The 26,049-nt window shown below is 42.3% G+C and overlaps 2 protein-coding genes and 2 long non-coding RNA genes across 6 annotated transcripts; 1 reads left to right on the top strand and 3 right to left on the bottom strand.

The window, feature by feature from the left end:
- The first annotated feature begins 137 nt into the window (after window positions 1–137).
- On the top strand, window positions 138–22,852 carry LOC113016605 (protein-glutamine gamma-glutamyltransferase K-like). Of its 2 annotated transcripts, none has more exons than XM_026159542.2 (14): window positions 138–222; window positions 13,009–13,292; window positions 13,404–13,595; window positions 17,306–17,557; window positions 18,689–18,807; window positions 18,900–19,007; window positions 19,307–19,484; window positions 19,569–19,707; window positions 20,069–20,261; window positions 20,455–20,608; window positions 20,741–21,025; window positions 22,052–22,212; window positions 22,310–22,446; window positions 22,546–22,852. In XM_026159542.2, exons 2-14 carry the CDS (start codon window positions 13,010–13,012, stop codon window positions 22,703–22,705), a joined length of 2,361 nt encoding a protein of 786 aa, XP_026015327.1. In that variant the 5' UTR covers window positions 138–222; window position 13,009; the 3' UTR covers window positions 22,706–22,852. The 2 variants fall into 2 exon arrangements, with proteins under 2 accessions (XP_026015327.1, XP_026015325.1); XM_026159540.2 differs by lacking the exon at window positions 138–222 and adding an exon at window positions 12,000–12,135.
- Window positions 2,164–2,726, bottom strand: LOC113016606 (uncharacterized). The gene is made up of 3 exons (XR_013905262.1): window positions 2,586–2,726; window positions 2,367–2,511; window positions 2,164–2,284 (listed from the first exon to the last, which is right to left on the bottom strand). It is a non-coding gene; the product is annotated as an uncharacterized LOC113016606 (long non-coding RNA).
- LOC145424244 (uncharacterized) lies at window positions 7,690–9,425 on the bottom strand. Its single transcript, XR_013905263.1, has 2 exons — window positions 9,238–9,425; window positions 7,690–8,235 (listed from the first exon to the last, which is right to left on the bottom strand). It is a non-coding gene; the product is annotated as an uncharacterized LOC145424244 (long non-coding RNA).
- Window positions 9,904–10,800, bottom strand: LOC145424243 (uncharacterized). 2 transcript variants are annotated; one of them, XR_013905261.1, is made up of 3 exons: window positions 10,431–10,629; window positions 10,224–10,279; window positions 9,904–10,092 (listed from the first exon to the last, which is right to left on the bottom strand). XR_013905261.1 is itself a non-coding variant. In XM_080297389.1 (3 exons), exons 1-3 carry the CDS (start codon window positions 10,500–10,502, stop codon window positions 9,932–9,934), a joined length of 354 nt encoding a protein of 117 aa, XP_080153515.1. In that variant the 5' UTR covers window positions 10,503–10,800; the 3' UTR covers window positions 9,904–9,931. The 2 variants fall into 2 exon arrangements, 1 of the variants encoding a protein (XP_080153515.1); XM_080297389.1 differs by having other exon boundaries at window positions 10,224–10,344; window positions 10,431–10,800.
- Window positions 22,853–26,049: the final 3,197 nt, after the last annotated feature.

Here is a 26,049-nt window from a genome sequence, read left to right as displayed (position 1 = left end):
TTGTGCCATGCCTAAATAATTTCTGTTGTTGCTTCAGCGTCTGGAGAAATATCTGGCCCGACTGCTCCATGTGCAACAGAAAGGCGTGTCCCCTGAGTCTTAGCCAAGTATTTAAAGCAGCTCTGAAGTTGGAGCTTGTTTAAGAAAGGGAAAGGCACATCGAAGACAAGGTTTCTCCCTCCAGACTGCATTTCTTTCACATTTCTTCTCAAACTGAACTGAGTGAGTTTGAACTCTATACTTGCTATGTAGCTCAGACAGATTTACACTTTGTGTTCCTAACAATGTTTACTGTATTTAGCTCACATTCATTCAATTGTTCTTCTAAACATTAGTTTTTTCAACCAAGTAATTCATTAATAGGGAAAAGGAGTATGGCTCAAACGCAGTTACGTATTGCTACCTCAGTTGCCATGTCAGGATTGTGTATTAATGAAAAAATAATGAAAAGGTTCATTGACATTTCTATTTCCTGCGAAATTAGCTCTTGCTGTCAATCAATTTTTTACATTAATGTATTTTTCTTCACAGTGAATTCCTCAAAAAAATATCTGTATGCTGTACATATTAGATATGATTCACAGTAGCACCTTAATAGCTATTAGATTTGCCAAATTACGCATAACAGTTCAATAAATACAGTGATCATTTCCTGTCAGTTTAATTGTAATGCGAAATAGATATCAGAACTTCTCCTTGTGTTTCAAAACAAACGGTCCTGTGGTCAAAGAGGTCATGAGTGCAGCTGTGGATGCTTACTGCTCAGCACCCTCCTGAAGGAAAATACCCAGCTTTAATGAATAACACTCGGGTCTTTTACATCAACTGCTAAAGTCATGAGGGTAAACTAAGAATCTGACATTTGACTATCATTAAATAAATGCCAGTTTCAGTTGCTCATTGGTTCAGTCATCCAAGATGTGCCACTGCCAGCCAGAGAAAATATGCTCTGATTAGTTAGAGTGTAAAACAGCAGCTGAAGAAGTAATGACAATCGGCTGTCTCCTTCTCACTGATGGGCAGCTTCATGAAAGTTCCCCTTATCTCAAAATTTTACATTTGACAGATTATTTAATATAACATCATCCTGCAAGCAAACTAACAGGAGCTATGTCTATTCTGTGTGTCTCCTAAACCTATAGTAGGCCCTCATACAGGCCTACTATACAGATGTAGCTTATTAAGTGTCAAGTGGAGGGTGAAAAAACAGCTTAATTTAACGTTTTAGCCATTCTGCTGGCATGGGATTTTTACTATACTAAATCAACAAACAATAAAAGTGTGCTGGTCAGCACTGTTACCCCAGTAACGTTCAAGGTTCAAGCCTGTGTGCACGTGCATTCTTTCTTTTGGTAAGTTCACAGATGTGAATGTTCAGTTAAGTGGTGATTCTAAACTGGACATAGGTGTAGTGGTGAGGTTGAATGAGTTTGCCTGGGCTACTGCCCTCTAACCAGATAAACATCCAAATGGATTTATTTCCAAAAACCAAGTTAAGCATATCTTATATGTTGTTGTGCCGCTGCGTGATTAACTAAATTTTGCAGAACAATAGTCTAGTTCATCACAAAAATCTGGATATGAAGTTCATAAAAGGTTTCTGGGGCTCTTTATCAAAGGCGTCTTTGCTATTATCCTTAAATTTCTAGTCTTGAGAATATGTGTTGTTTTCTAAAAGAAAGGAAAGTATAGACAATGAGTACATTTATCCATTCACCCATCCATTCTCTTCTGCTTATGCTTAGCAGGGTCGCGGGCAGGCTGTAATCTATCCCAGCTAATCTAGAGCGAGTCTATCGAGAGTAATTAGTAAGTGCTGTCATCTAGAATATAGATTTTGTCTGGTCCATTGTACCCACTGTGGGCCAATCTCGATGGATAACTTTTATCTTATTCAATTCTTTTGTTTTCAACAAATATATGCAAAGCTATTGACATTTACATTAACTCCTGCTATTCAGTGCAGGAGGATTTTCTGCAATTATTTTAGGTTATTTGCATGCTTATTTTTAGATAACTTTATAACTTTGTAAATGTGTCGATATTCACTTTTTTTTTTTTACTAGAAATGATGACTTGAATGGATGACCCATCTTGAATTAACTTATACTGTCATGCGCCGTGGTGCGCGGGCACGAAAGGATCCAGGCGCAGACTCCGAGCTAACAAAAAGACACTTTATTAAAACAACGAAAGGCGACCCGGGGAAAGTAGAGAGCAAAACAGAAACTAAAAATCCGGGGAAACAATGACACGAGGAAGCCGGGATCGGGACGGCGGGGGGCTGCAATAGAAAGGGGAGATGATTACTAGGGAGCCAGGAAGCGGGGAGAACATATCAGGACTGAGTTAGAGTAGGGGCTTACGATAGAACGGAACCGTGGGAGCTCGGGAGGGAAGTGTGGCAGTCCGTGGGGGCAGGAAGTCCGTGGAATGGCGAGTGGGCCAGGTGAGCGCCGCGAGATCCAGTTGAGCCGGAGGACAGGCAGGTAGCAGACGCCGAGTAGAAATCTGGACAGAAGTAGGCAGGTTAAACAAAGTTCCAAGCAGAAGAGAATGCACACTTTTCGTGGAAGTCTGGTTACCACTGTGGGGATGACTACGGACTGGCGTGGAGCATCCGTCAGCGCCGGATTAAGTGGATCTCCGTGTAATCACCGGGATGGAGAGCAGGTGTGCTAGTGATGGCCCAGCCCGGGGGTGTGGCTACCCGAGCATCACGCATTCCACAGACCATGACATATAACAATTTCAAACATTTTAAAAAGAAGTAGCGTTTTAGCAGACCTTTCAGCACATGCTGTTAAAATGCTCTGTAGGCAAAAAGGATCTTCAGTTTCTCTAAACAAGAATGAAAACAGTTTGTTTTTATATGTTTGTACTTATTTAGTTAGAAAATTAGTTCAACAGCTGAAGCTTTACATTGTTTGTGTCAAATTAAACTCTTTAAACAGAGAAAATATCAGTAGTGTGGTGGACCACTAGAGGGCTCCACTCACACCCAGTGTATAGGAAGTGTGTTCCTGTGTTTTGTGGCGCGATATGCGCAGTTGATGTTGGAGACGAATAAAGAAGGAGTGAGAACTGAGAGCTGTGTCGTTGATGCTTACCTCGACATTGGTGACCCCTGACTCGAGCATGCAACGGGCCGTAGATAACGCACACTCCGCTATGGATGCATCAGCGGCCGCCGGACCTCCGCCTCCTGTTGCAGCTACGTTCGCTGTGGCGCTTAAACTGCCGGACTTTTGGCTCCATGACCCCCCGTCATGGTTCGTACACGTGGAGGCTCAGTTCGCCCTTCGCGGCATCTCGGCTGACGACACGAAGTATCACCATGTGGTGGCCTCGCTCGACCCGCTGGCCACCCGTTGCGCGATGGCGCTCCTCCGGGACCCACCCGCCCAAGGGAAATATGCCGCCCTCAAAGAGCTGCTTCTTCGGCGCTATGCCCTCTCCGACGCCGAACGAGCCGAAAAGCTCCTCAACCTGTCAGGCTTGGGTGGCGGTACCGCGCTCGAGCTCATGGAGAACATGCTATCGTTGCTCGGGCCGGATGACGGTGGTTTCCTCTTCGTGCACCTCTTCCTCCGCCAACTACCGGCCGCCGCGAGAGCTGTCCTCGCGAACTCTCCGCTTCTGCCTGCGAAGGATTATCGCTCACTGGCTGAAGAAGCGGATCGTATTCTCCTGGCTAGCCACACTTTCGACGTTCACGCCCTGGCTACGGACACGCCGGCGGCACCTTCCAGGCCTCCACCTGCCTCCCCCGGAGCATCCGCCCCCTTGCTGACGGCAGGGATTGCTACACGCCGGCACCGCGGAAAGAGCATCTGTTTCTACCATCAGCGTTTTGGCGACAGAGCGCGTCGCTGCCTGCCGCCTTGCGCTTTCACGGCCCAGGGAAACGGACCCGCCAGCGCGCTGTAGCAGCCGCGACCGCTGGCAATACAGAAAGGCTGCTCTTCATAGAGGACTCGCGCTCCGGGAGACGTTTTCTCGTAGACTCCGGCTCCCAGAAGAGCCTCCTTCCCCCTACCGCTGCCGACGGACTAGCAGCGAACTGTGGGCCGCAGCTCATTGCAGCTAACAGCTCTCCCATCAAAACGTTTGGGGAAAGGTTGGTGACTGTTTGTTTTCATGGCCAGGATTTCGAGTGGAACTTTGTTGTTGCTGCTAGCTCTGTACCTATTTTGGGTGCTGATTTCCTGTGTGCTCATGGACTACTTGTCGATGTTGCTAACAGACGTTTAATCGATGCTCTCTCGTTTTCTTCGCTACCCTGTTTTACTCGGGCCGCCGAGCCCCTGATTCAGGCTAATGTAGTTACCTCCGGGGATGCTTTTCAGCGTTTGCTTTTAGAGTTTCCATCGCTGTCTGTCCCTAATTTCTCTAGCACGGTAACGAAGCATGGGGTTGAGCATTATATTCCCACGGTCGGGCCCCCGGTGTTCGCGCGCGCGCGCCGCCTCGACCCCGCGAAACTGTCCGTCGCTCGGGAAGAGTTTGCAGCCATGGAGCGCCTTGGCATTGTACAGCGTTCGAACAGTGCATAGGCTTCTCCGCTTCATGGTGCCCAAATCGGACGGTCGGTGGCGGCCATGCGGAGATTTCCGCCGTTTAAATAATGCCACGGAGAATGACCGTTACCCCATCCCCCACATTCAGGATTTTTCTGCCAATCTCGCCGGAACGTAGATTTTTTCTAAAATTGACTTGGTGCGGGGGTATCACCAGGTTCCTGTGCGCCCCGAAGACGTTCCTAAAACCGCTGTCATTACCCCCTTCGGCTTGTTCGAGTTTTTTCCTCGAGGGTCGCAACTTTACTGCGTACGTTGACCAAAAACCTTTGACGTTTGCGATGTCCAAGGTCTCTGACCCATGGAGCGCACGCCAGCAGCGCCAGTTGGCGGCCATTTCTGAGTTTACCACAGACATTCAGCATGTGGCTGGTAAGTCCAATCACGTCGCTGACTGTCTCTCACGTGTGTTGGTTTCTCCGGTGTATGTCGGCATCGACTACGCTGCCATGGCCGCCGAGCAACGTGCTGACCCGGACGTCCTTGCCCTTCAGTCAACAAAAACGGGCCTCGTGCTGGAGGACACCCCGGTGTGGGACGGCGGTCCGCACCTTCTTTGCGACGTTTCCACCGGCCGCCCCTGCCCGGTGGTTCCCCTTTCGTGGCGTCGTCGTGTTTTTGACTCGGTGCATGCCCTCTCTCATCCCGGCGTCAGGGCCTCGGTCAAGCTGGTCAGCGCCAGGTTTGTTTGGCCGGGCCTTCGCAAGGCGGTGAAAGAATGGGCGGCGGTTTGTATGCCAACGCTCGAAAATCCACCGGCACACACAGGCACCCCTCGAACCTTTCCGTGTCCCGGGTAAGCGTTTCGATCACGTTCATGTGGACCTGGTTGGTCCCTTGCCACAGTCACAGGGTTTCACGCGCCTTTTGACTGTGGTGGACCGCACAACCAGGTGGCCGGAGGCGGTACCCCTGGCGTCCACGACAGCGGCGACGGTGGCCAGGGCATTTTTGTCAACGTGGGTTTCACGTTTCGGCCCCCCTGCTGACATTACCTCGGACAGGGGCCCCCAGTTTGTTTCCGAGCTTTGGTCTGCTATGGCTGACGGCCTGGGAGTCAAGGTCCACCGCACCACAGCATACCACCCGCAAGCTAATGGGATGTGCGAACGGTTTCACCGGTCACTTAAGGCCGCGCTCCGTGCTTCCTTGACAAGTGGCGACTGGGTCGACCGTCTTCCGTGGGTTTTGCTGGGATTGCGCAGCGCGGTTAAAGAAGACCTCGGGGTTTCCCCGGCTGAACTGGTCCTCGGCCAGCCTCTCCGGGTCCCCGGGGAATTCTTACCTGAGAGCCCTCCCCCATGTTTCGATACCTCTTTGTTGCCTTTTCGCCCCCCAAGAGACTCATTTCCTGTTCCTGGTCCTGTGCACCACTGCCTGCCTGACACTTTTGTTCCGAGTTCATTGGACTCTGCTCGTTTCGTTTTCGTCAGGCACGATGCCCATAGGACTCCGCTGCGTCCACCATATGACGGGCCATACAGGGTTCTTCAACCAGGCAACAAACATTTCGTTTTGGACTTTGGCGGTCGGCAGGAAGTTGTCTCTGTTGACAGACTTAAGCCTGCACATGTTATGCAAGAGGATCAGGTGGTCCCGGCCCAGGCCCCTCGCCGCGGCCGCCCACCTGCCACCGGGCTGATGGATTCTGTTTTTTCCCCCAGGAGCGACCCAAAATCAACGGAATCCGAGTCGTCTGCAGCTTTTTCTGACCGCCAGTGCCAGCCTCGCTCCCGGGCTGGGTTGCCCTCTGTCAGTTCCCCACCCCCCCAGTTCAGCCGTTCCGGCCGTTTGCTTAAGCCCCGGGTCCTGGACTAGTTCTGCTGGGTGTTCGGGGGGGCATGTGTGGTGGACCACTAGAGGGCTCCACTCACACCCAGTGTATAGGAAGTGTGTTCCTGTGTTTTGTGGCGCGATATGCGCAGTTGATGTTGGAGACGAATAAAGGAGTGAGAACTGAGAGCTGTGTCGTTGATGCTTACCTCCACAGTAGAATACAAGTCTGCTAAAACTGTAATGTAGGTAACATTGTAGGTATTCTGGTTACTTCTCTTGAACCTTGATTGAACAAATTGATTTGCCGTATTGACTGTAGAAAAAGGGGGGGAAAAACCACTGTATCTTTAATAAATGTAGCTGTGTGGAGTACAATATATATACACATACATATATTTTTAAAAAGTGTTTTGTTGCTAGGCAATAAATCAGTTTCTGTGTGTGTAGATAAATGTGTGTCTTTGTTTCTACATTGTTTTGTTAAGCAGTTTTTAGTTGGCTATCTGCCAGCAGTAAATATGACGCCCAGTTCCTACCTGGGTGGAGGTGTTTCGTCACCAATGCTGAGGCTGCTTGCAATTTATTTTAACCCCTCAGATTCTCGACATATGAATAAGAACCGAACTCATTGTCAGTCTTATTATTGTTTGAACCTATTTGGTGAAAATGAAACAGTCGCTGATGTCGAGGAATGTAAAGTGTGGGTGTGAAAGGCTTTTAGAAGGTTTATAGTATTTCTTCGAAGGAAGAAAAATGTGCAAGACAAATCAGAGTGAAGTGAGCAAAGCACAGAGAGAGGGAGAGAAATAGTTGTGATGATTGTAGTTCACCTGAGAAATGTACCCTGTGTGTAATGTTTCTTCTTAAGAGGTGACAAACGACTGTGTTCTTTGAAATTTGCAATGACAAAATTCTTTGTCATTGCACAGCTGTGGATAAGAACATGTGCTCGGTTCCCCAGAGGACCACTCAAATGCTTTCACAGACTCATAAATCAGCTTCAGAGGATCAGCTACAGAACTCTCCTGAGGGTAGCCTACTGCAGAGTCAAAACACCCCTCCTAAGTCTTGCCGGGGGGGGGGGGGGAATCATTCTTTATGCATACAGAACTAAGTTGAACAAAGTAGTTTAAAGATTTAGAGACAGACTAGGCTGAATCAAAACACACGTTTGAGTTTCTCCTTGAAAACAAATCAATGATTCATAAATGAAGGAACGAATATTCCTCACAGTTTTTGGTTCATAATGATGTGATAGCATCGTTGGCTCCTACAAATTTGTGGGTGTGATTAAAAGCTCCCATTCCACCACATTTTCAAGGTTGGTGCTCCATTTCAGAATCAGAAAGGGTTTTATTGCCAAATGTTGAGCAGGTTTACAGCATTGGGAAATTGCTGCGGTACGTAGTGCAAAACATACTGTAAGACAACACTTAAATAAACATAAGTGATGATCAGTGCAAAAATGGAACAGATGCAGAGAACACAGTATAGAGTCATGTGTTTGTGGTGTGAACAGTCATATGGTTATTGTTCATGAGTCCAACAGCAGGGGGGAAGAAACTGTTCTTATGGTGAGAGGTTCTGGTTCAAATGGACCGGAGCCTTTTGCCTGAGGGGAGCAGGTCAAACAGACTGTGTCCAGGGTGAGAAGGGTCAGCTGTGATCCAAGCTGCACACCCCAGTGTCCTGGAGGTGTAAAGGTCCTGCAGAGATGGGAGTCTGCAGCCAATCACCTTCTCAGCATAGCGCACAACATGCTGCAGTCTCTGTTTGTCCCTGATAGTGGCTCCAGCGTACCACACGGTGATGGAGGAGGTGAGGATGGACTCGATGATTTCAGTGTAGAATTGCATCATCGTCCGTGTTGGCAGTAGAGCTGGGCGATACGAGATTTTTTCATATCACGATATGTTTTTTTCATTTCAGGCGATAACGATATATATCACGATATAAGCCAAATAACTATATTTGTAAGATTTAAATGTGCCGTTGCTCACAAGTAAAATGTGAAATAATCAGCAGCTTGTTTTTATTTAAATATTTATTTCCCATAATAAGTTCAACAGGGTAGATGTACTTAAGGAACATGAGACTTTTTCAGATAAATAAAGGCAAATATTACAAACTACACAAAAGGCAGCCGCTAAAGCGGTTAAGTTTCAAAATAGAACAAACGAAACAGACTACTAAATTGTCAATTCCACTTAGAAACAAAATATTAATTCTAAAAATAAATCTTAGTTTGTTTTACAGAAGAACAGACAAAACTGACTAACTTTTGTCAATATCAAATAAACTGAGAACTAAAAGGAAATTCTCAATCTCTCCTTGTTGTATAGCTTAGCTTTTCAAACAGTTTTAACAGTTACTTTAGTCTGACAAAAGCCGAATGACGAATTAGCGCTTCCAGTCAGAGACTGAGGCTACGTCCACACGTACACGGGTATTTTTGAAAACTGAGATTTTCCGTTTTCGTTTTAAAAAATAATCCCGTCCACACATAAAGGCAGAAATGAAGGAAAATGCTGCTATGAACATGCCAAAGCAGCAGGTGGCGCTAGATTCCTAACCGTGCAGAAATGTTGGCCAATCAGAAGTCTAGAAGCCTCGGTGGGAAAAAGTAAACAAAGCTGCGGCATAGAAGCAGAACCGAGTCGTATGTGTGGACGGACAGTAACTGTCTGTATATGTAAGCATTTAAACACTGCAGAGAGTAGAATTAACAGTAACAGTATTGTAGAAATTCATTTCACCGAAACAATAACGTGGCGCACAGTGTGATGCATGCACCAGTTTATTGTATTTCCAGACTTGCTTTCGGCACAATTTACAGTGCACGCTACTCTGTTTTTTGTCAGACTTGAAATAGCCGAAATACCTTCACACTACGGAGCTTCTATGGCTCTTCCGTTCGACAATCTCTCCGGCGTTGGAACCATCATCTGTTTTCTCTTCGGTCACGCTCGGTTGATTTTTCTAGTCGGCACACTCATTTCCTCCATTACGCGCTGGCTCCATCCGGTTGTTCAGTGATGACGCGACGAATCCTACTTCCGGGTCTAAAGTAGTCTGCGTTTAATATGGCTTTTGTGTTGTTAACATGTTTAATGTTATGTATTTTCTTCTATTTGATCTCAAAAAGCTCCTAAAACAGTCAGTGATCACTGTTGACTAGTGATGGGCAGATGAAGCCCCATGAAGCACTGAAGCTTTTCATCCAATTGGTTCACCCCAACGCGAAGCTTCATGAAGCTTCATTTGCTCTAGCAGGACACCTACTGGACGTAAAAATAATAGCTGGCATGAATTTGAAGAGTGTGGCATTTTGCACACAGCCTGTAAATGTCAACAACAAAAGGAGTGTGTAAAACATGTATATTGTAGTGATGGCAGTATACTGTGTATATTTATAGTGGCAGTATGGGAAATGATTATTTGGAAATGCTTGAAATGTAAATGATCATTTACTGTGAGGTGAGGTGTGGTTGGGGTGTGGACAGTAGTTGTGCTTTTGTAACGTTGAGGTATGGACAGCTACACGTCCTGCCTGTTCACATTTTATTCTGTAAAAACTAAATTTTCACTGCATTTATGACCTTTTTAGTGGGGAGAACATAGCTAGGATTTAATGATTTAACAAATCTTTTGAATCCTTTGTCCTCCACAATGCTAAATAGCTGGGAGTCCTCAATCACCATGCTGACCAGGTCTTCATCTATTTGAGATTGTTCTCCTGAGGAAAGACAATAAAGATAAAGCACAAATATAAATATCACACACGTAACTTATAACAGTTGTATAATATTGTTATATCATTTAGTAACATTACTGCATCCTATATTATCATTGCATTTGATGGCTCACCTGGTCTTGCTCCACAATCGGTGTCCCCCTTATTCTCATGCAAAGCTCTGTAGTGCCTAAGCATGGATGAGGTGTTGTTGTTGTCATATCCCAGCTCCCTGGCACATAGCAAACACTTCACCTTGTACAAAAGTCAAGACAGCTCAACATAAATTGTATTGCACCATCAGTATCATGAAAATACATCTTCTGTAGAAATTTACATACCTTGTTGGGAGGAATAAGATCAAAATGTTCCCACACAGGGGAGGACATCCTCCTCTTCTTAGCTGGCTCCATTCTCTCCTGACTTTCCTCACTCTCATAAACCTCCAAACGGTCTCCAAACTCTCACTAACCGCAACTCTCCATCAAACACCCACATTTTTGAATGAAGTCTGAGGGGTTTATATCGCTGTCATATCTCGCGGCAAAGTTCGAACCACTTCATGAACCAGTCACGTGGTACAGCCGGGCAGCGAGGCTTCGGACGTCATCATTTTCAGCTCCTCCCATAAATGAAGCAAGCCTCGATACGCGCTTCGCGGAAACGCCCCCTCCATTACTCGACACACGCTCCGAAGCCTCGATACAGAACGTCCCATCACTACTGTTGACCTCCCTCGGCTTTTATTACCGCTAATCATTTATTTAAGCTCAGTTTTTAAAACCTTAGGATGTAACTACAGCCCAGCCCATGCAGCAGTATATGAATGACTAACCTCATATGTGGATGGATTATCTCAGTTGTTCTCCTGGCTGAAGTTTGGTCCTTTTACAGCATCCTGCCATGCGATTACATTTGTTCCTGACCACCGACAACACTCCTGTTAACTTTTATCGAGTGGAAAAAAAAAGTTAGCTTGTTTATATTAAGCTAACATAGCTGTGTCGCTAGCGGTCACGTAGCACATCATTATATACCAGGTAGCTCAACTTCAGTAACCCTACAAACGTCACTGCTGTTTAGTTTTCTGTCTTCATTTATGCTGGAAGTGATAAGAAAGCTGTACGTTTTAATTTGTTTCCAAAACCCCGCAGTCAGGACATGCTATATTGTATTTAGATAGAAGCTAGCGAGCTAACTCCCTGCTAACTTCTAACTCCGTTAAATGTCATAAATTCCGTTTTCATGGATGCCTGGATGTTAAACTCAATTGTTACACCTGGTAGAGCAGAACGCTGATCATTTTATTAAAGATGAAAGACTTTAGACAGTTTTTCAACTCTCAGTAATGCCATAGTGATCGTTTGATATATGGACCTGCAGCGGAGTTTAGACCCAGACACGGCTAGTGACGTCAGACTGAACAATCGGATTACCCGCTGGCTGCTTCCCAAAGAAACACACGTGCGGCTTGGCACTTGTGCTGTACATAACAAGTCATGCGACGTGACGCTGCGGCTGTGATTGGTTCGGCTCTGCGCTACTTAATTTGGATTGGCTGACCTTTTTTTTTTTTAAGAGGACAAGAGCAGTGAAGTCTATCGCGATAGTTTAATTTCTCTATCGAGTAAAAGTTATATCGCGATACATATCGTTATCGTTCTATCGCCCAGCTCTAGTTGGCAGGTTGAATTTCTTCAGCTGCCTCAGGAAGTACATCTTCTGCTGGGCCTTCTTCATGATGGAGGTGATGGTGGGCTCCCACTTGAGGTCCTGGGTGATGGTGGTACCCAGGAAGTGGAATGAGTCCACAGTGGTGATGAGGGTGTCAGTCAGGATGATGGGGGGGGAGTGGGGCTGTGTGCTTCCTGAAGTCCACAATAATCTTCACTCTTCTGGGCATTCAGCACCAGGTTGTTGTGGCTGCACCAGGACACCAGACGTTCAACCACCCTCCTGTAGGCAGACTCATCCCCGTCCGAGATGAGTCCAATCACTGTCCAATTTGACTCATAAAGAGGCGATCGTGGTCAGCAATATGCTCAGGTAGACTCTGGCATTTAAAAAATGTTGTCAGTATTAAGGGGGCCTGAGGTGTGTTACGAAAATATCACGCACACTATGACATTATTACCAGCAGCATGAATTGTTGTTTCAAGGCAAGATAGATCATGGACGTTTTCATGTTGTTTACACCGAATGTTGCAGCAGAAATCCAGACATGTTTCTCCAGTTAATAGACATTCTTATGGATAATGGTAATGGATAATGAATATTCTCCATTTAAAAGCAGCCATTCAGTCGTTCAGATGGTTAGCTAAGATAAAGAAATTGTTGAAAGACTATCTGTAAGCAGTCAAGCAACACTGAAATCACTGACTATAACCAATAAACAGTAGAAATGGTTGCAGTTTAATATGAATAACATGTAATATTTATAATACTTTCTTGAGATTACCATGCCATTACCATTTTCTTCTTTTTCCCTGCCCAGATGTTGCACTCTGGGAAATAATATGTTAGGGTAGAGTTTCACTGCAAGATTATGTTCCGGTTTTTTAAATTTATTTCAAAGGACTTAAATCAGCAATTTCTCACACTGAAGCAAAGACATGATGCATAGAATCCATCAGTAATGAGCCGGTGAGCTTAGATCATAAGATACTGAAGCTTTGATGGATTAAAAATACTGCTGAACTTAGCTGATGAAAAGACCCTTCTTGTCTTTGTTCACAGTGACAATGGATTACCTTTTAGATCACTTACTGTGGTACCTTAATCATTTATGACCATTTTATGAACAGTTGTGAAAAGAAATATATGCATAGAAGCATTTGTAAAGGCTGGGATGTTAACTATTATTAATACCAAAGTCATTGATTATCTAATTGTTGTTCTTTATAATTTTTTTTTCTCCAGAATGCCTGCAGAGAGGCGATCAGCAAGAGGCAGATCTGCAGTAGGTCGCTTTCCATCTGTCACTTTTGGATTTGGGGAGGACACAGAGGCAGAAAAAGAAGAGCCAAAGGAAAACAATGTTAAAAAAGGAAATGCATGCAAGGAGTGGCTGCGTAAGGTCTGCCCATGCTGCTGTCCCAAGCATGATGATGGCATAGACACTGAGGTCACGCTGGTTGATGGGCCGGGTAAGGAGGACGGGGGAAACGGCGAGAAACCTGTGCCTGGTGACAAAGAGCTTGACGGTGATTAGAGAGACTCCATATAGCCACTGTTTACCCCCCCCAAAAGGGAAGAAATGCCAACAATATGAAATACTTCAACGTGTCCTATGTTTTTTCTTTTCTTTTCTTCAGAAGTCCTTCTCAAAGTGAAGTCAATAGACCTCCTGAAAAGCAAATCAGGGGCGAATCGCACAGAGCATCACACTCATCTCTACCAAAGTGATAATTTAATCATCCGCAGGGGGCAGAGTTTCGAGATGTGGATAACCTTATCTCGACCTTTCAACCCCTCCTCCGATGAGCTTCATCTCGACCTTAAAACAGGTTTGTGAGAAGTGAATGGAGACTTTTATAAAAGTAATACATGTTATAGTGTTGTTTTGTTTTTTGGGGCAACAGAAAATTTCAAATTTGACTGAATTTCATCCAAGACTAGCCAGAAATATTTAGAGCCAGAGTATGAAACTGGATGGGAAGGATCCAAACTGGTCACAACATACTCACATGTTTTCCTGAAATCTTGTGCAGAGCAGCACATGATACAGTGCATATAGTGGGGAGCCTGTTCTAATATAGTCTACTGTGAATAGGAATGAATGGAGCTAAATTGCTTTTTCTTTTTTCTTTTTTCTACATGCACTTCCAGACAAAGCAGCCCCATTTTTAATTGTTTGTAGTTACAGTATTGATTATATTCCTGAACTGAAATGAAACTCAATGAAATGCAGTGAAATTTTGTTTTCTTATTCTCCTGTGAAGTATTTCTTTTCTGCAGTAGTTAAGCACCAAGATGCATCCATAAACCAGATGATATTACTTCTCAAATAATTACAGTAAAATAGGAGATCACTATCAGCAACAGCTTCCTGTGTTATCTGAAGTCAAGGCACGGTATTTAAATTAAAAAATCCACTGGACAGCTTTGTAAAGTTAAGCTAGCCCTAGAAACCACAATAGTTGTTTGTTTCTTTTGCAGGCTCCAAACTTGTTCTCACAGCTGAAATTGGGCATTTTAACATGGGAATGCACACATGCTGACTTTTTTTTAGTGCCAATTTCAAGAAGTTGCTGGGGATTGCATCAAAGGTTTTGGACTGCAGGTCTTATAGGGCCCATTCATTCATTATAAATGGCTCTCCGGAGAGTAGAAGCTCTCTAATTTACAAAAAAAATACATTTTTTTCTTTTATGCTCACATCTTGTACTGTGTTTTTTTGCTGATTGTGTGTTGAGGCTGCATAGATGTGTGAAATAGATACTTATAGATATATGGGAAGGCTGTGGATGAGAGAAGGGGATTTTTTAGTTCAGATTGCTATGGTAACAGTTGGGGTTGCTATGGTCCTGGGAGAGTGTTTTACAGATGCAATCTTCAGTCCTGCTGATACTAGAGATCCCTTCTACTGAGAATTCACTGTCACTGCTGCCACTGCCAGCTGCATGTGCCTCGGACGCCACCTGTTTACCCAGTGTGCATGCCTGTCTCTGCACACTGCTTGTGAGAATTGAATGCTGTCAGACAGGGAAAACCAATATAGATCTTACAATTACAGCTGTGTGTGATAGCAAGTTAGGGACACTTAAGCAGAATAATTACAGTGCTGCTGCTACAGAAAAGGTGGGCTCTATAATGCACTGTTTAATGAAAGGTTTTGTTTTGGTAAAGTGACAGAATAATAATGTATACATTTTAAATTCTAGATTTTGCATTTAGAGGGAAAAAAATATAGTTCTAACCTATTTTATCCATAATTTGAGACAAAAACAACAGCGACATTCAACGTGAACACTAATTTAAAAAGCCATCTGTAATACCAGCAATAAGCAGGAGAACAAAAGCAGCAGACAATGCCAGTTTTTATGCTTTTGAAAACCATAACACCGCTCTCCAGAATGGCACTGCATTACTAACTAAATTGCCCCCAGCTCTCTGTTTTCAGGCATGCTTACAGTACCCTATATTCAGTCTAAAGACTGTACTCTGAGATACATCAGACACACAGCACAAAAGCTAATCACAGCACAACCTAAAACGACACACTGTTTTAAATAGTCAAGGATTTTTTAGGCGAAAGAGAGTGACAGTTGACAGATGCTCTGACCTTTTGGTTCGGAAGCCCTGCAAAAAATTTTAAGGAGGTGATTCTTGTCACACCTGACAAAATGAAAGTGTCAGGCACAGTGAACTGCACGTTGATAGTTTTTTCTTCTCTGTTCTTTCCCCCTGTAAGGCAGAGAAAAGGCCTGGCAGTAAACAAAAGGGTTAATACACCCTGGAACTATCAAATCTCAATATTTCTAGGAATAGTTGTCTTTAGAATCTTTAGCCAGCAGCTGTTTACTGTTGCTTTGCAGAAATGCAGGCCGTGCGCAGCAGGAAACCATAAACTGAAGATACAAAACAAAAGTGTAAGAATGTCAAGTTGTGGCAGTTACTCATCAATTAGGAGTAAACTCTTTAACAATTATCATCAGACTTTTTGGGTTTTGCTCATTTGTACCCAGAAGTGTCTGAAAATGTCATGGCCATCTGCTAATTACAGTTCTTTTGTGCACTGGTATAATTTATGTCCCAATTATTGAGCAATAGCCACCGAAAACAGAAGGCTTCATCAACTGGTCTCCTTGAATATCTACAGCACTTATCATGCATATTTATCTGTTAGATTTAACAAGCTTGTCGAATTATAAAAGAGTCTTGCTCCTTTCCAAGGATATTTTTTCATTCTTGGACTCAGCTACAGAGGCCTTAGTAACTCTTTCTTGATTCTTAGTTTAAAATATCCTAATTTATCTTCTCATGAGTTATGTTGAACCCCAACATTTCATCCACTGTTTGGGAAAAAACAACAACAAAAAAGCTGTATTAACTTTTCTCCTTTCCTTTAAGTCAATTTTCTTCTGATTGGCAGCCTCATGAAAACAGAAGGTTTAGACAGCAGGTGGGAGGGGCTTATGTGTTCACACTCAGAGCTGTGCGCCTGAGAGTGTTATGTTTCTCTCCCTCTGTTTATCTCTTGCTCTCTTTTGTTTTTATAAAAGAAAATCATAAAGTCTTCCCTGAACCAGAGTTAGAGTCTCGAGTAGCTGTCACTGGGTTAGAGTCCCTCAGTGGTTATGTAAAGGTGTAGTCTTTGTCCATGTTAATGAACTTGCTATCTTTATCACTCGTGGTGGCTAGTGGTGCACAGCTGCTGCTTTCCCATCAGCCAGTAAGTCATTATGGCGTCCTGGCATCTCCTGTCTGTTTTTTCCCTCCCTCTTGGTCACTATAATGCAGAGGCAACTACTTTTTCCTTAACAATGGCCGTTTCATTCATTTTCCTCATGTCTTTGCGAGCCGCTTTCGATTCCTTTTGTCACACACAATCAGTGGCCTGTCTGTCCATGACTGAATCAGATAAACATCTCAGGGTGAAACTGGAGAAAAGCAAATCAGTTCTCTTAAGGCATTTGAAAACACAGTCAAGACAAGGTCACACCCACTGAGGGTAGAGAGTGATAGCCATGGAAAGCTGTTGTTTTCCACTATCACTTTAGAAGGAGAGCTCCTTAATGTGGCAACAAATTGAACATTTCAGCTGTTTGTACTGTGGGAAATTGTGAGTTTATATATTATAGAAAACACTATTTTTTTTGTTGTCTTTGAAGATCAAGCTTTCTTTTGATAATGATGAGGCCACACTAACTTCAAACGTCAAGATAGTGCAGTAACAGTGAAGCTGAAAACATGGAGACTTTTATAGCACAGCTGCGCTGAGATCAAATGCTGTCACGCAAGGTGTGTGTGTGTGTGTGTGTGTGTGTGCGCGTGTGTGTGTGTGTGTGTGTGTGTGTGTGTGTGTGTAGACAGCTTGTCAGGACAGAGCTTTCTGTGTTCCTTCTTTTTAGTTTCTGTTGTTCAAACATACTCTGGGAATGCAGGTGTGGTTTTAATTGAGGGAAGTGATTCTTAAAAAAGCACAGTAACTGTTTGGGCATGTTATGAATAACAGCCAGTAACACTTTTTTTCTTTTCTTTTTCACCTACTAAGGTCCATTGGCAGTAGTGGCAAAGGGAACTCATGTAATCATCCCACTGGTGGCGAAGCTGGAGGGTGATCGCTGGGAGGCTGCTGTTGTGAAACAGGAGGACAAAAAGATAAAACTGTTGGTGAATTCTCCAGCCACAGCCGTCATTGGCCGATATCAACTCACAGTGGAAACAAATAATCAAAATGGATCGGCCAGTTCCACACATGACCCTGCCAATGACATCTACATATTGTTTAACCCCTGGTGTCAAGGTAAATATGGACATCTTATGGTTAATTTATACTTCTGGAATGAATCTATGCAGAGCCTATAATGCAGCCTATGCAAGTGGCCAACCCTGCTACCAGTATTTATACCTGTGTGGGTTGTGGTGATGGTGATGTGCAGTTACATTTCTAGGTTGGGCCACATCAGGCTATTGTGTAGGTTATTGTGTACATACAAAATTGCATACTTGGAGTTTTTTGGAATAAAGTCCTCTGGCATTAGTGTTAAATAAGAAAATCAAATTCTCATATTGAGAATGGCAAATAAAAAAATTATTAAATCACCTAGTGTATCATATTTGATACATACAGTTTCTTGTGAGTGTTTTGTGACTTCAAAATCATCGGTGTGATTTTCCCCCCTGATAAATCTAAAGAAGTTACACAACAAGAAAAAAATGCCAGATGTATCAAATACAACACAAAATAAAAATCATATATGGAAATTAAAATGTATTTTTAAAAAAAAAACAAATTTGTTTTTTGTTTAGGCTTTAAAGGGTTAGTTTTTGTTTGCAGTGTTGTTATTTGTGGTAGGCTGGTCACTTATGGTGCTACTATCTTTTGTGCTAAATAGCAGTATCTTCCCACAGTTATCACTAAATATAACATGTTCAGGTTATGCTGCTAGCAAGAGTATTTTTCTTGCCAGCATCTCCCTCCTTCTGTTCAGCTTCATCTTCTTATGTTGTAGTGAGTGTATCTTTCCAAAAATACCACACTATTTCTCTGAAATAATGCCCTATACAAAGCAGTGACAGCCCCTAAAATGACAACTACTGAACCTCTCAAAAGTTCAGTACAAAAATTACAAGCGTCACCAGACGACAACAGACGTATGCCATCGTTTCCAAATATATGTGTAGGAGGTGCTCTTATACAACAAGCACAGTATGGATATACCCTTGTCATCAGTTCAAAATAAATCTCCACAGACAGCCTTCAAGAATGACTCAGACAGTTTAATAAAAGATATTTAGGGTGGTAAAAATACCATGAAACTGTGATAGAAAAGAAACCAAATTTAGAAGATAAAGCCTACTTGTAGAGTCTATGCTTCAGAGTGACCTTGTGTTATTTCCAGTTAAAAATTTAGCCTTTCCTATTTTCTGTCAGATGACATTGTGTACATGGATTCTGAAGATGAAAGGCAAGAGTACATCCTAAATGACACTGGACGAATCTACTATGGCACAAAGGATCAAATTGGAGCGAGGACATGGAACTACGGACAGGTGAGGGTGCTCTGAATCTTAATGTTTAATGACCAAGCTTAGCGGTCGAAACTGACATGGTCTCCTCATGTTTTCCTCTCATTTGATATCAGTTTAGTGACAGGATTCTGGCTGCTTGCCTCTTTGTCATGGAAAAGAGTGGAACTTCTCCATCTGGGTGGGGTGACCCAGTTAATGTGGTGCGAATCATCTCAGCAATGGTGAGACGAGATCCCAACTAACAACGACATCACTGGACATACAACAAACAGTAAAATATGTTAAACCGCATATGCCATATCATAGTCCCCTAAACGCAGGCAGTGGCTGAAAGCTGGAGTGGATACCAAGTGGCCAAATGGTGGCTGCACACTTCTGCTTACACCTGCTATGGATTAAATGCAAAAAACAAATGTCCAGATTTGAATTAATAAACAAAAAACCTAGCTAACTTAAGGTATTTCGGGTATTGTCCTTAAAGTCAACCATGAAAACATGAAACACTTCCTTTATTTCTCAGGTAAACTCCCCTGATGACCAAGGTGTTTTGGAGGGAAACTGGTCAGGAGATTATTCAAATGGAACTTCTCCAACAGTGTGGAGTGGAAGTGTAGAAATCCTTGAGGAATACCACAAAAAGAATGGAACCCCTGTTAAATATGGCCAGTGCTGGGTGTTTGCTGGTGTAGTCACTACAGGTTAGACTTTTTTCAGCTAACAATAAATTTATTTGATCAAACTAAGTGGCTGATACGATATTAAACCCATTGTCTTCTTTTCAGTTTTACGGTGTTTAGGCATTCCCACCCGAACCGTGACCAACTTCAGCTCAGCACATGACACAGATGTTTCATTGACAACAGATGTGTACCTGGATGAGAACCTGGAGCCTATAGAGAACCTCAATGTGGACTCAATTTGGTATGTTCACCATATGTCACATTTACCTTGACTTACAAAGAAGGAGGTTAAGCGTTGCATGACTCTAGTGGCTTAATCTAAAGTTACTCCTCAGTGGTACAAGTACCAGTATTTGGAAACAACTAAAAGATAAGTGGTATAGCCTAATAATTTAAGTCTGACGATACAAAGATGGCAACATCAGCACATGTGTCTTCATTTATACATTGGTATGTGGTTGATTTACTTTAAAATTGTTACAACAGGTTTTAAAAACTACCCACAGAAACCTCATAGTACTTGACAGATTTACGCAGAACTAAAATTTCCACAGCTGTTTTCACTATAACTTTAGTTTACCAACCATAATTGTTTTCTGAAGGAACTTCCATGTGTGGAATGACTGCTGGATGGCTCGTAAGGACTTACCTCCTGGCCACGGAGGATGGCAGGCTGTCGACGCCACGCCTCAAGAGACCAGCCAGGGCACCTACTGCTGTGGCCCTGCTTCTCTCGCCGCTGTGCGCTATGGTCAGGTCTACCTGAAACGTGACACAGCTTTTGTGTTTGCTGAGGTTTGTGAAATATTCTTCTTTACTGTGTTTTGGGAAGGTAGAAGACATTTATCATAGTAGATATGAAAACACTGTATACTGATAAGGATTCATATGGCACGCATTAAATATATGCATGACAGCTTCCTTTGTGGTGGGGACTTTATTTTCTAACCCCATCTCTCTCTCATGGTCTGTCTCATCGATATCTCAGGTGAACAGTGATAAAATCTACTGGCAGAAGAATGCAGATGGGACCTTCACTCAAATATACAGTGAGAAAAAGATTGTGGGCATCTCCATCAGCACCAAAGCAGTTGGCTCTAATGAACGCAGTGATATCACCCACCTTTACAAACATCCTGAAGGTAGCATCAAACAAAAAAGCAGACACTTACTTAGACTTAAAGGAGATCACAAAAAATTTAAAAAGGGCTATAACTGAGATATTATTTTTGGATAACTTATTCAAATATCTCAACATTTCTTGTCATTCTCAGGCTCAAATGAGGAACGCATTGCTGTGGAAACAGCATGTAGCTTTGGCTCCAAAGCAAAAGCTTATTCATCTCCTACAGCTCAGGATGTCTCTTTAGAAGTTACGCTAGATGGTGAAGGTCCTAAAATGGGAAAAGATGCAGAGCTGATGATCACGTTGAAAAACAGCAGTTCACAGCAACGCAGTGTCAGTCTGCACAGCCAGGTGTCAGTCATGTACTACACCGGTGTCCACAAAGCTACAGTCAGAACTGACACGACAGATATAGAAGTACTTCCCAATGAGGGTGAGTGGAGCATTTCATTTTGGATGACTTTTTTTCATCAGCAAGATCACAAGGCTTATCTCACAAGCAGAATAAATATTTTTTTTATTATTTATTGAAGTCTGGATCGTAGTCCTTTTTCCCTCCACCACCATCTCTATGGGCAAGGGCAGACACCTTTTTGAAGAAGCCAATTTCCACTGCGTGACTCCATAGTCTTAAACTTATGAAGAGGGGAAGCCTTTGGGCTCATCTCTGCCGTTACCACTGCATCACCACACAGACATGACACCGAAATATCTGACAATACACGGTCCATTCTTCTCCCACTTGTGAACAAATCCCTAGATTACTTGAATTCCTCCACTCCAGAGAGAAACTCAATCATTCCTAATCCACAGTTTGCAATCCAGTCTTTTCAAGCTGGCTTGAGACTTGGAGATGCTTTCTGCCCTCAGCGGTGCCCATACATTGTATCCATATATGTTATAAAAGGAATCAATGATGTCTAGGTGTAGCTTTCCTGTCAATCTTCACTGTATCTGTCCAATAAAGCCCAAAAAAGGCCAAAAAATATATATATTAAAAAAAAGATTAACTTGATATAATATTATGAAGCTAAATATGTTTGAAAACATCTGCTGACAATGGTTGCAGGTAAATTATTGTAAAAAATTATAATGTACTGGTGCCTAACATTACAATACCAAGTTCTGTCAAATTTTGGGATGATACAGTTGCATTCGCATTCATTGAGGGGATCAAGGAGGCAGAATACAGGAAACCAGTGAGTGACTTTGAGGGGTAGTGTGGGAGGTACCGACTGCACCTGAATAATTACAAACTCTGAATAATTACAAACTATATATATATATATATATATATATATATATATATATATATATATATATATATATATATATATATATATATATATATATATATATATATATATATATATCACTAATTATAAAGGCCATCTTCACTAATTATAAAGGCCATCTTCACTAATTATAAAGGCCATCTTCACTATTCTGTTGTCTACAGAAAAGATTCTGGAGTGGGCCCTGGAATACAAAGACTACAAGGACAAACTGATAGATCAGGCTGCCCTGATGCTTACAGTATCAGGCAGGGTCACAGAAACACAGCAGATCCTTGCTACTCAGTTCAGTTTCCGACTCAGAACACCAGACCTCATCATTAAAGTAAGCCACGTAGTTAATCAGGTGATTATTACAGGAAAGAAGATTAAGATATAAATCTATATCTAAAGTTGTTTTCTTTCCGTTTTTTGTCAAATAGCCACTGGGGAAGGCTGTGGTAGGAGAGAAGATGTCAGTAGAGATTTCATTTACTAATCCACTGCCACAAGTGCTGAAAGCAGTGATATTCCATGTGGAAGGACTTGGCCTTCTGACTGCTCGAATGATAAATTATGGGTAAGGAGGAATAATATACTTTATACTGTGTTTTTTTTAAATACCTTGTCTAGCTATCTCTTTTGTGATTGCTACTGTCATTTCCTGTCCTACCCTCAGAGATATTGGCAGCCATGCTTCTGTGTCTCTCACTGAGCAGTTCATCCCCACCCTTTCTGGAACGAGAAAATTACTAGTTTCACTGGACTGTAAGCAGCTCACGCAGGTTCATGGTGTGAGTGACATCACTGTGGAGGAGAAAAGCAACGCCCCTCTATAGTGATAATAGAGCCACTTTGAGGCTGAATGCTGACAGTTATTTCATTTATATAGGCACTGATTGTGTCTTTTTTTCTGCTTTTTGCTTTCTATATGATAAGCCAGTATTTTTTTCACAAAGCACAGTACTGATTTATTTTTGCAGTAGAATATTGAAATTACTTATAACCACGCGTAACCATAAAATATTTGATAACATGGTGGCGTTTATGGGCTGTTACAGAGAATAGACTGTCTCTACAATAAGAAAACCAGTATTAAACTGCATAAAAATTTCTTTACATCTTAATGCTCAAACTCTTGCAACATACTTCTACAATGCATTGAACAAGGCAGCATCCATAAAACCTCTTTGGAACATGTTTGCTCTTGCAAAGGTGTCCATGTGGAACCAGAAAGTTTTTATCATGACTTTTTATGAAATCTTATGTAAGCATTGTAAATGTCATCATTATGCTCTGACAGCCGATCAAGCACTATAGCTAGCACTGACATGTATTGATGTATTGAACTAAAGTGACAATTACTCACATTTCCTCATCTTGTATGCTTCTAGACTTGCAAAAAAAAAAAGAAGCATTGAACATTATTCTAAACCAACCAGTGCAATAGAGACATAATCGACACACCACATAAGCACCTCACGTTTTCTTGGAATATGCAAAAAGTATGCATATGAAAGTATGTGGTTACTATGATTAGGAAACAGTCTGGGGACCCACAGTAGATGCTGAGGTTGGACCATCTGCTGGCTTTAATGTAAGAGATGTGCTTATGTAAAGACTGGCGTTATGTTTATGTCTTTGATTCTATTTTTATATATATTTATTTTGTTTATTATGTGATGCCAAAAGAATCATTTAAATATCAAATCACTACTTAAATGCTATTATATTAATAAAATGCCACTTGTTAAAATTATGTTTTATTCTGTGATTTATTGATTTTTAATGTCAGCGTGTGCCCATTGTTATGCAGCTGCTGTCAAAAGTTCTCTGTGTCTCTGCTAAGAATTTTTTTTTTCAATGTTGCCAGTTGCCAGTGTTAAACTATTTAGCATGTGCTTGAATGTTGTTTGTTGGTGGCAAATAGGCTGGCTGGAGTATTTTTAAAAATCTACTGGGTTTTCCCCATACAACAGTCTCTAGAGTTTACAGAAAATTATACAAAAAAGAAAATATCCAGTGAGTATCCGTTCTCTAGACGAAAATTCTTGATGATGAATGTAGAGAAGAGCGTTCAGGCACCTTCAAGCCAATGGTAACTCAAATAACTACTTGTTATAATTAAAAGTATGCCAAAGACCATCAGAATGCAAAGAATGCACTCAAGTGCTGACTGAGTGCTGACTCCCCACAAGGGTGTGTATTGAGTCCACTGCTCTACAGCCTTGGTAAATGGCCTAGTACTTATATAGCTCTTTTTCATTCTAACTGAGCACTCAAACACTCGCACTCATTCATACAAGCTCTTCTCTATACATAAGCACCTTGTCTAACACAGCGTTGGCTTCTCTTTTTGCAAATTGCCTCTTCAACCCTGGCAAAAATCCATTTACACAACATAGCAGTTGCACTTATAGAGCGCTATAAAGGTGAGGATATGCATTGCATCGTCTCTGCCAATAAACTGGATTATGTGCCCTTGGAAGAAATGCATCGGTGGAGTATTTGTTTTTGTCCTTTACAGTGGCATCAGCAGCTGCAGTGTGGGTGGGTTTCACTGTCAAAAAAATTCCCACAAACTATCTGTTGAATTGCTTGCTGTGGCTGCTGCTGCTGTTCCTGCTGACTTTTAAACTTTCTGGGAGTTTGTTCTACACACTGTCAATCAAACCTAGAAACAGACTGTGAAATGCAACATAAAGAAACTGAAACAACATAACTGTGTATTTGCTTTAACGCTGTCAATTAACTACAACAAAATGCTAACACAGACCCAGAATAGCCAGTGAAGCTATGTTGACTCAGTAATGGCACATCACAGGAAATAAGTACATACAGCTACAGCTGTGGTGTGTAAAATTAACATGTGGTGAACATAAAAGCGTTGGAAAACGTCACCCGCTTTGTCGCTCTTCCTCTGAGCTCTTCACTCTTTCCGAAGGTTTCAGTGAGGTTTTCTTTTCACATAGAAATTTCTAAATCAACAAATAACACAGAAGGACAGAGTCTGTTGGATTTATGAAACTGTTTCATCAATGTCTTTCTCTATTAAATGATCTTAGCTTTCTGAGGAAGTGTAGATGCTGCTGTCCCTGCTTTCACAGACCTTCAGTATTTCCATCAATTTCCAATGTAGCAGTTTTCAAATCACTATGGTTAGTTACAGACCATCTGTTTATATATCAAACTATCCAAACAAACTGGTAAAAGCAAACTGAATCTCTCCACAGCCAAACCACTTGTAGGTGTTCACATAGCCTACAGCCACTCCAGTTTTATTTGTTTACTGGAGTGTGCTGTTTGCAGTGGTGTGAAAACATATCAAGTACAGTGTTTGGCTCCAGTCCTGTCTTTTCCCCAAGGTTACCTCCTGTACACAAACTACTTCCTTCACAAAAGGCTACTTTCATCTTGCTTTCCCAGTAGTTTTCTCTCCACAGGTGTAACAACTCTGAGTTAGGTCCCAGGGCAGATTTTCTTATTGGGCCCATACCACCATATTGTACTGGAGCAATCGAGCTTCTCTTATTCTCTCCCTTTCTCTCTCTGTAACACACACACACACACACACACACACACACACACACACACACACACACACACACACACACACAGTAGGTGCAAAAGCAATATATAGCATATAGCAATTCTCAATATTAACTATAGCATCATTCTAGATTTGATCAGCACCATGGACAGCAACTACAGTCAGCAGTTGGGGGAATGGACATATTTGTCTAAGATTATCCTAAAAGCTCACACCATCTTCTTCAAGTAGACTACCACAAGCCTGTGATCAAAGACTGGAAGCAGTGGTGTGTTTGATAAGAAGCTAAGATAAATCAACTGGAACTAGTTCTCTGCATATAAGTACAAGAATTTTAAAACAAACCCTGAAATCTGCTGGGAGCCAATGTAAAGAATATAAAATAGAAGCAATGTGAGTTCACTTACTAGAAAGTGTTAATAGTCTGTCAGTTTGTATAGCGGGGAGGTGTGAACGAGATTATTTGTTTGAGCTGGTAACGGGCATTGCAGTAATCTAGGCACGATGATACAAATGCATGAATAGTTTTCTCCAGTTCCACTGAGGAGACTATTGCTCACAATTTGCAAATGTTACTTAACTGTAAGAAACAGGAATGAGAAATAGATTTTACATGTAAGCCAAAGCCCAGAG

This window comes from Astatotilapia calliptera, chromosome 23 (assembly GCF_964374335.1).
Source record: "Astatotilapia calliptera chromosome 23, fAstCal68.1, whole genome shotgun sequence".
NCBI lineage: Eukaryota > Metazoa > Chordata > Actinopteri > Cichliformes > Cichlidae > Astatotilapia > Astatotilapia calliptera.
This window is presented reverse-complemented; position numbering and strand designations above follow the sequence as displayed.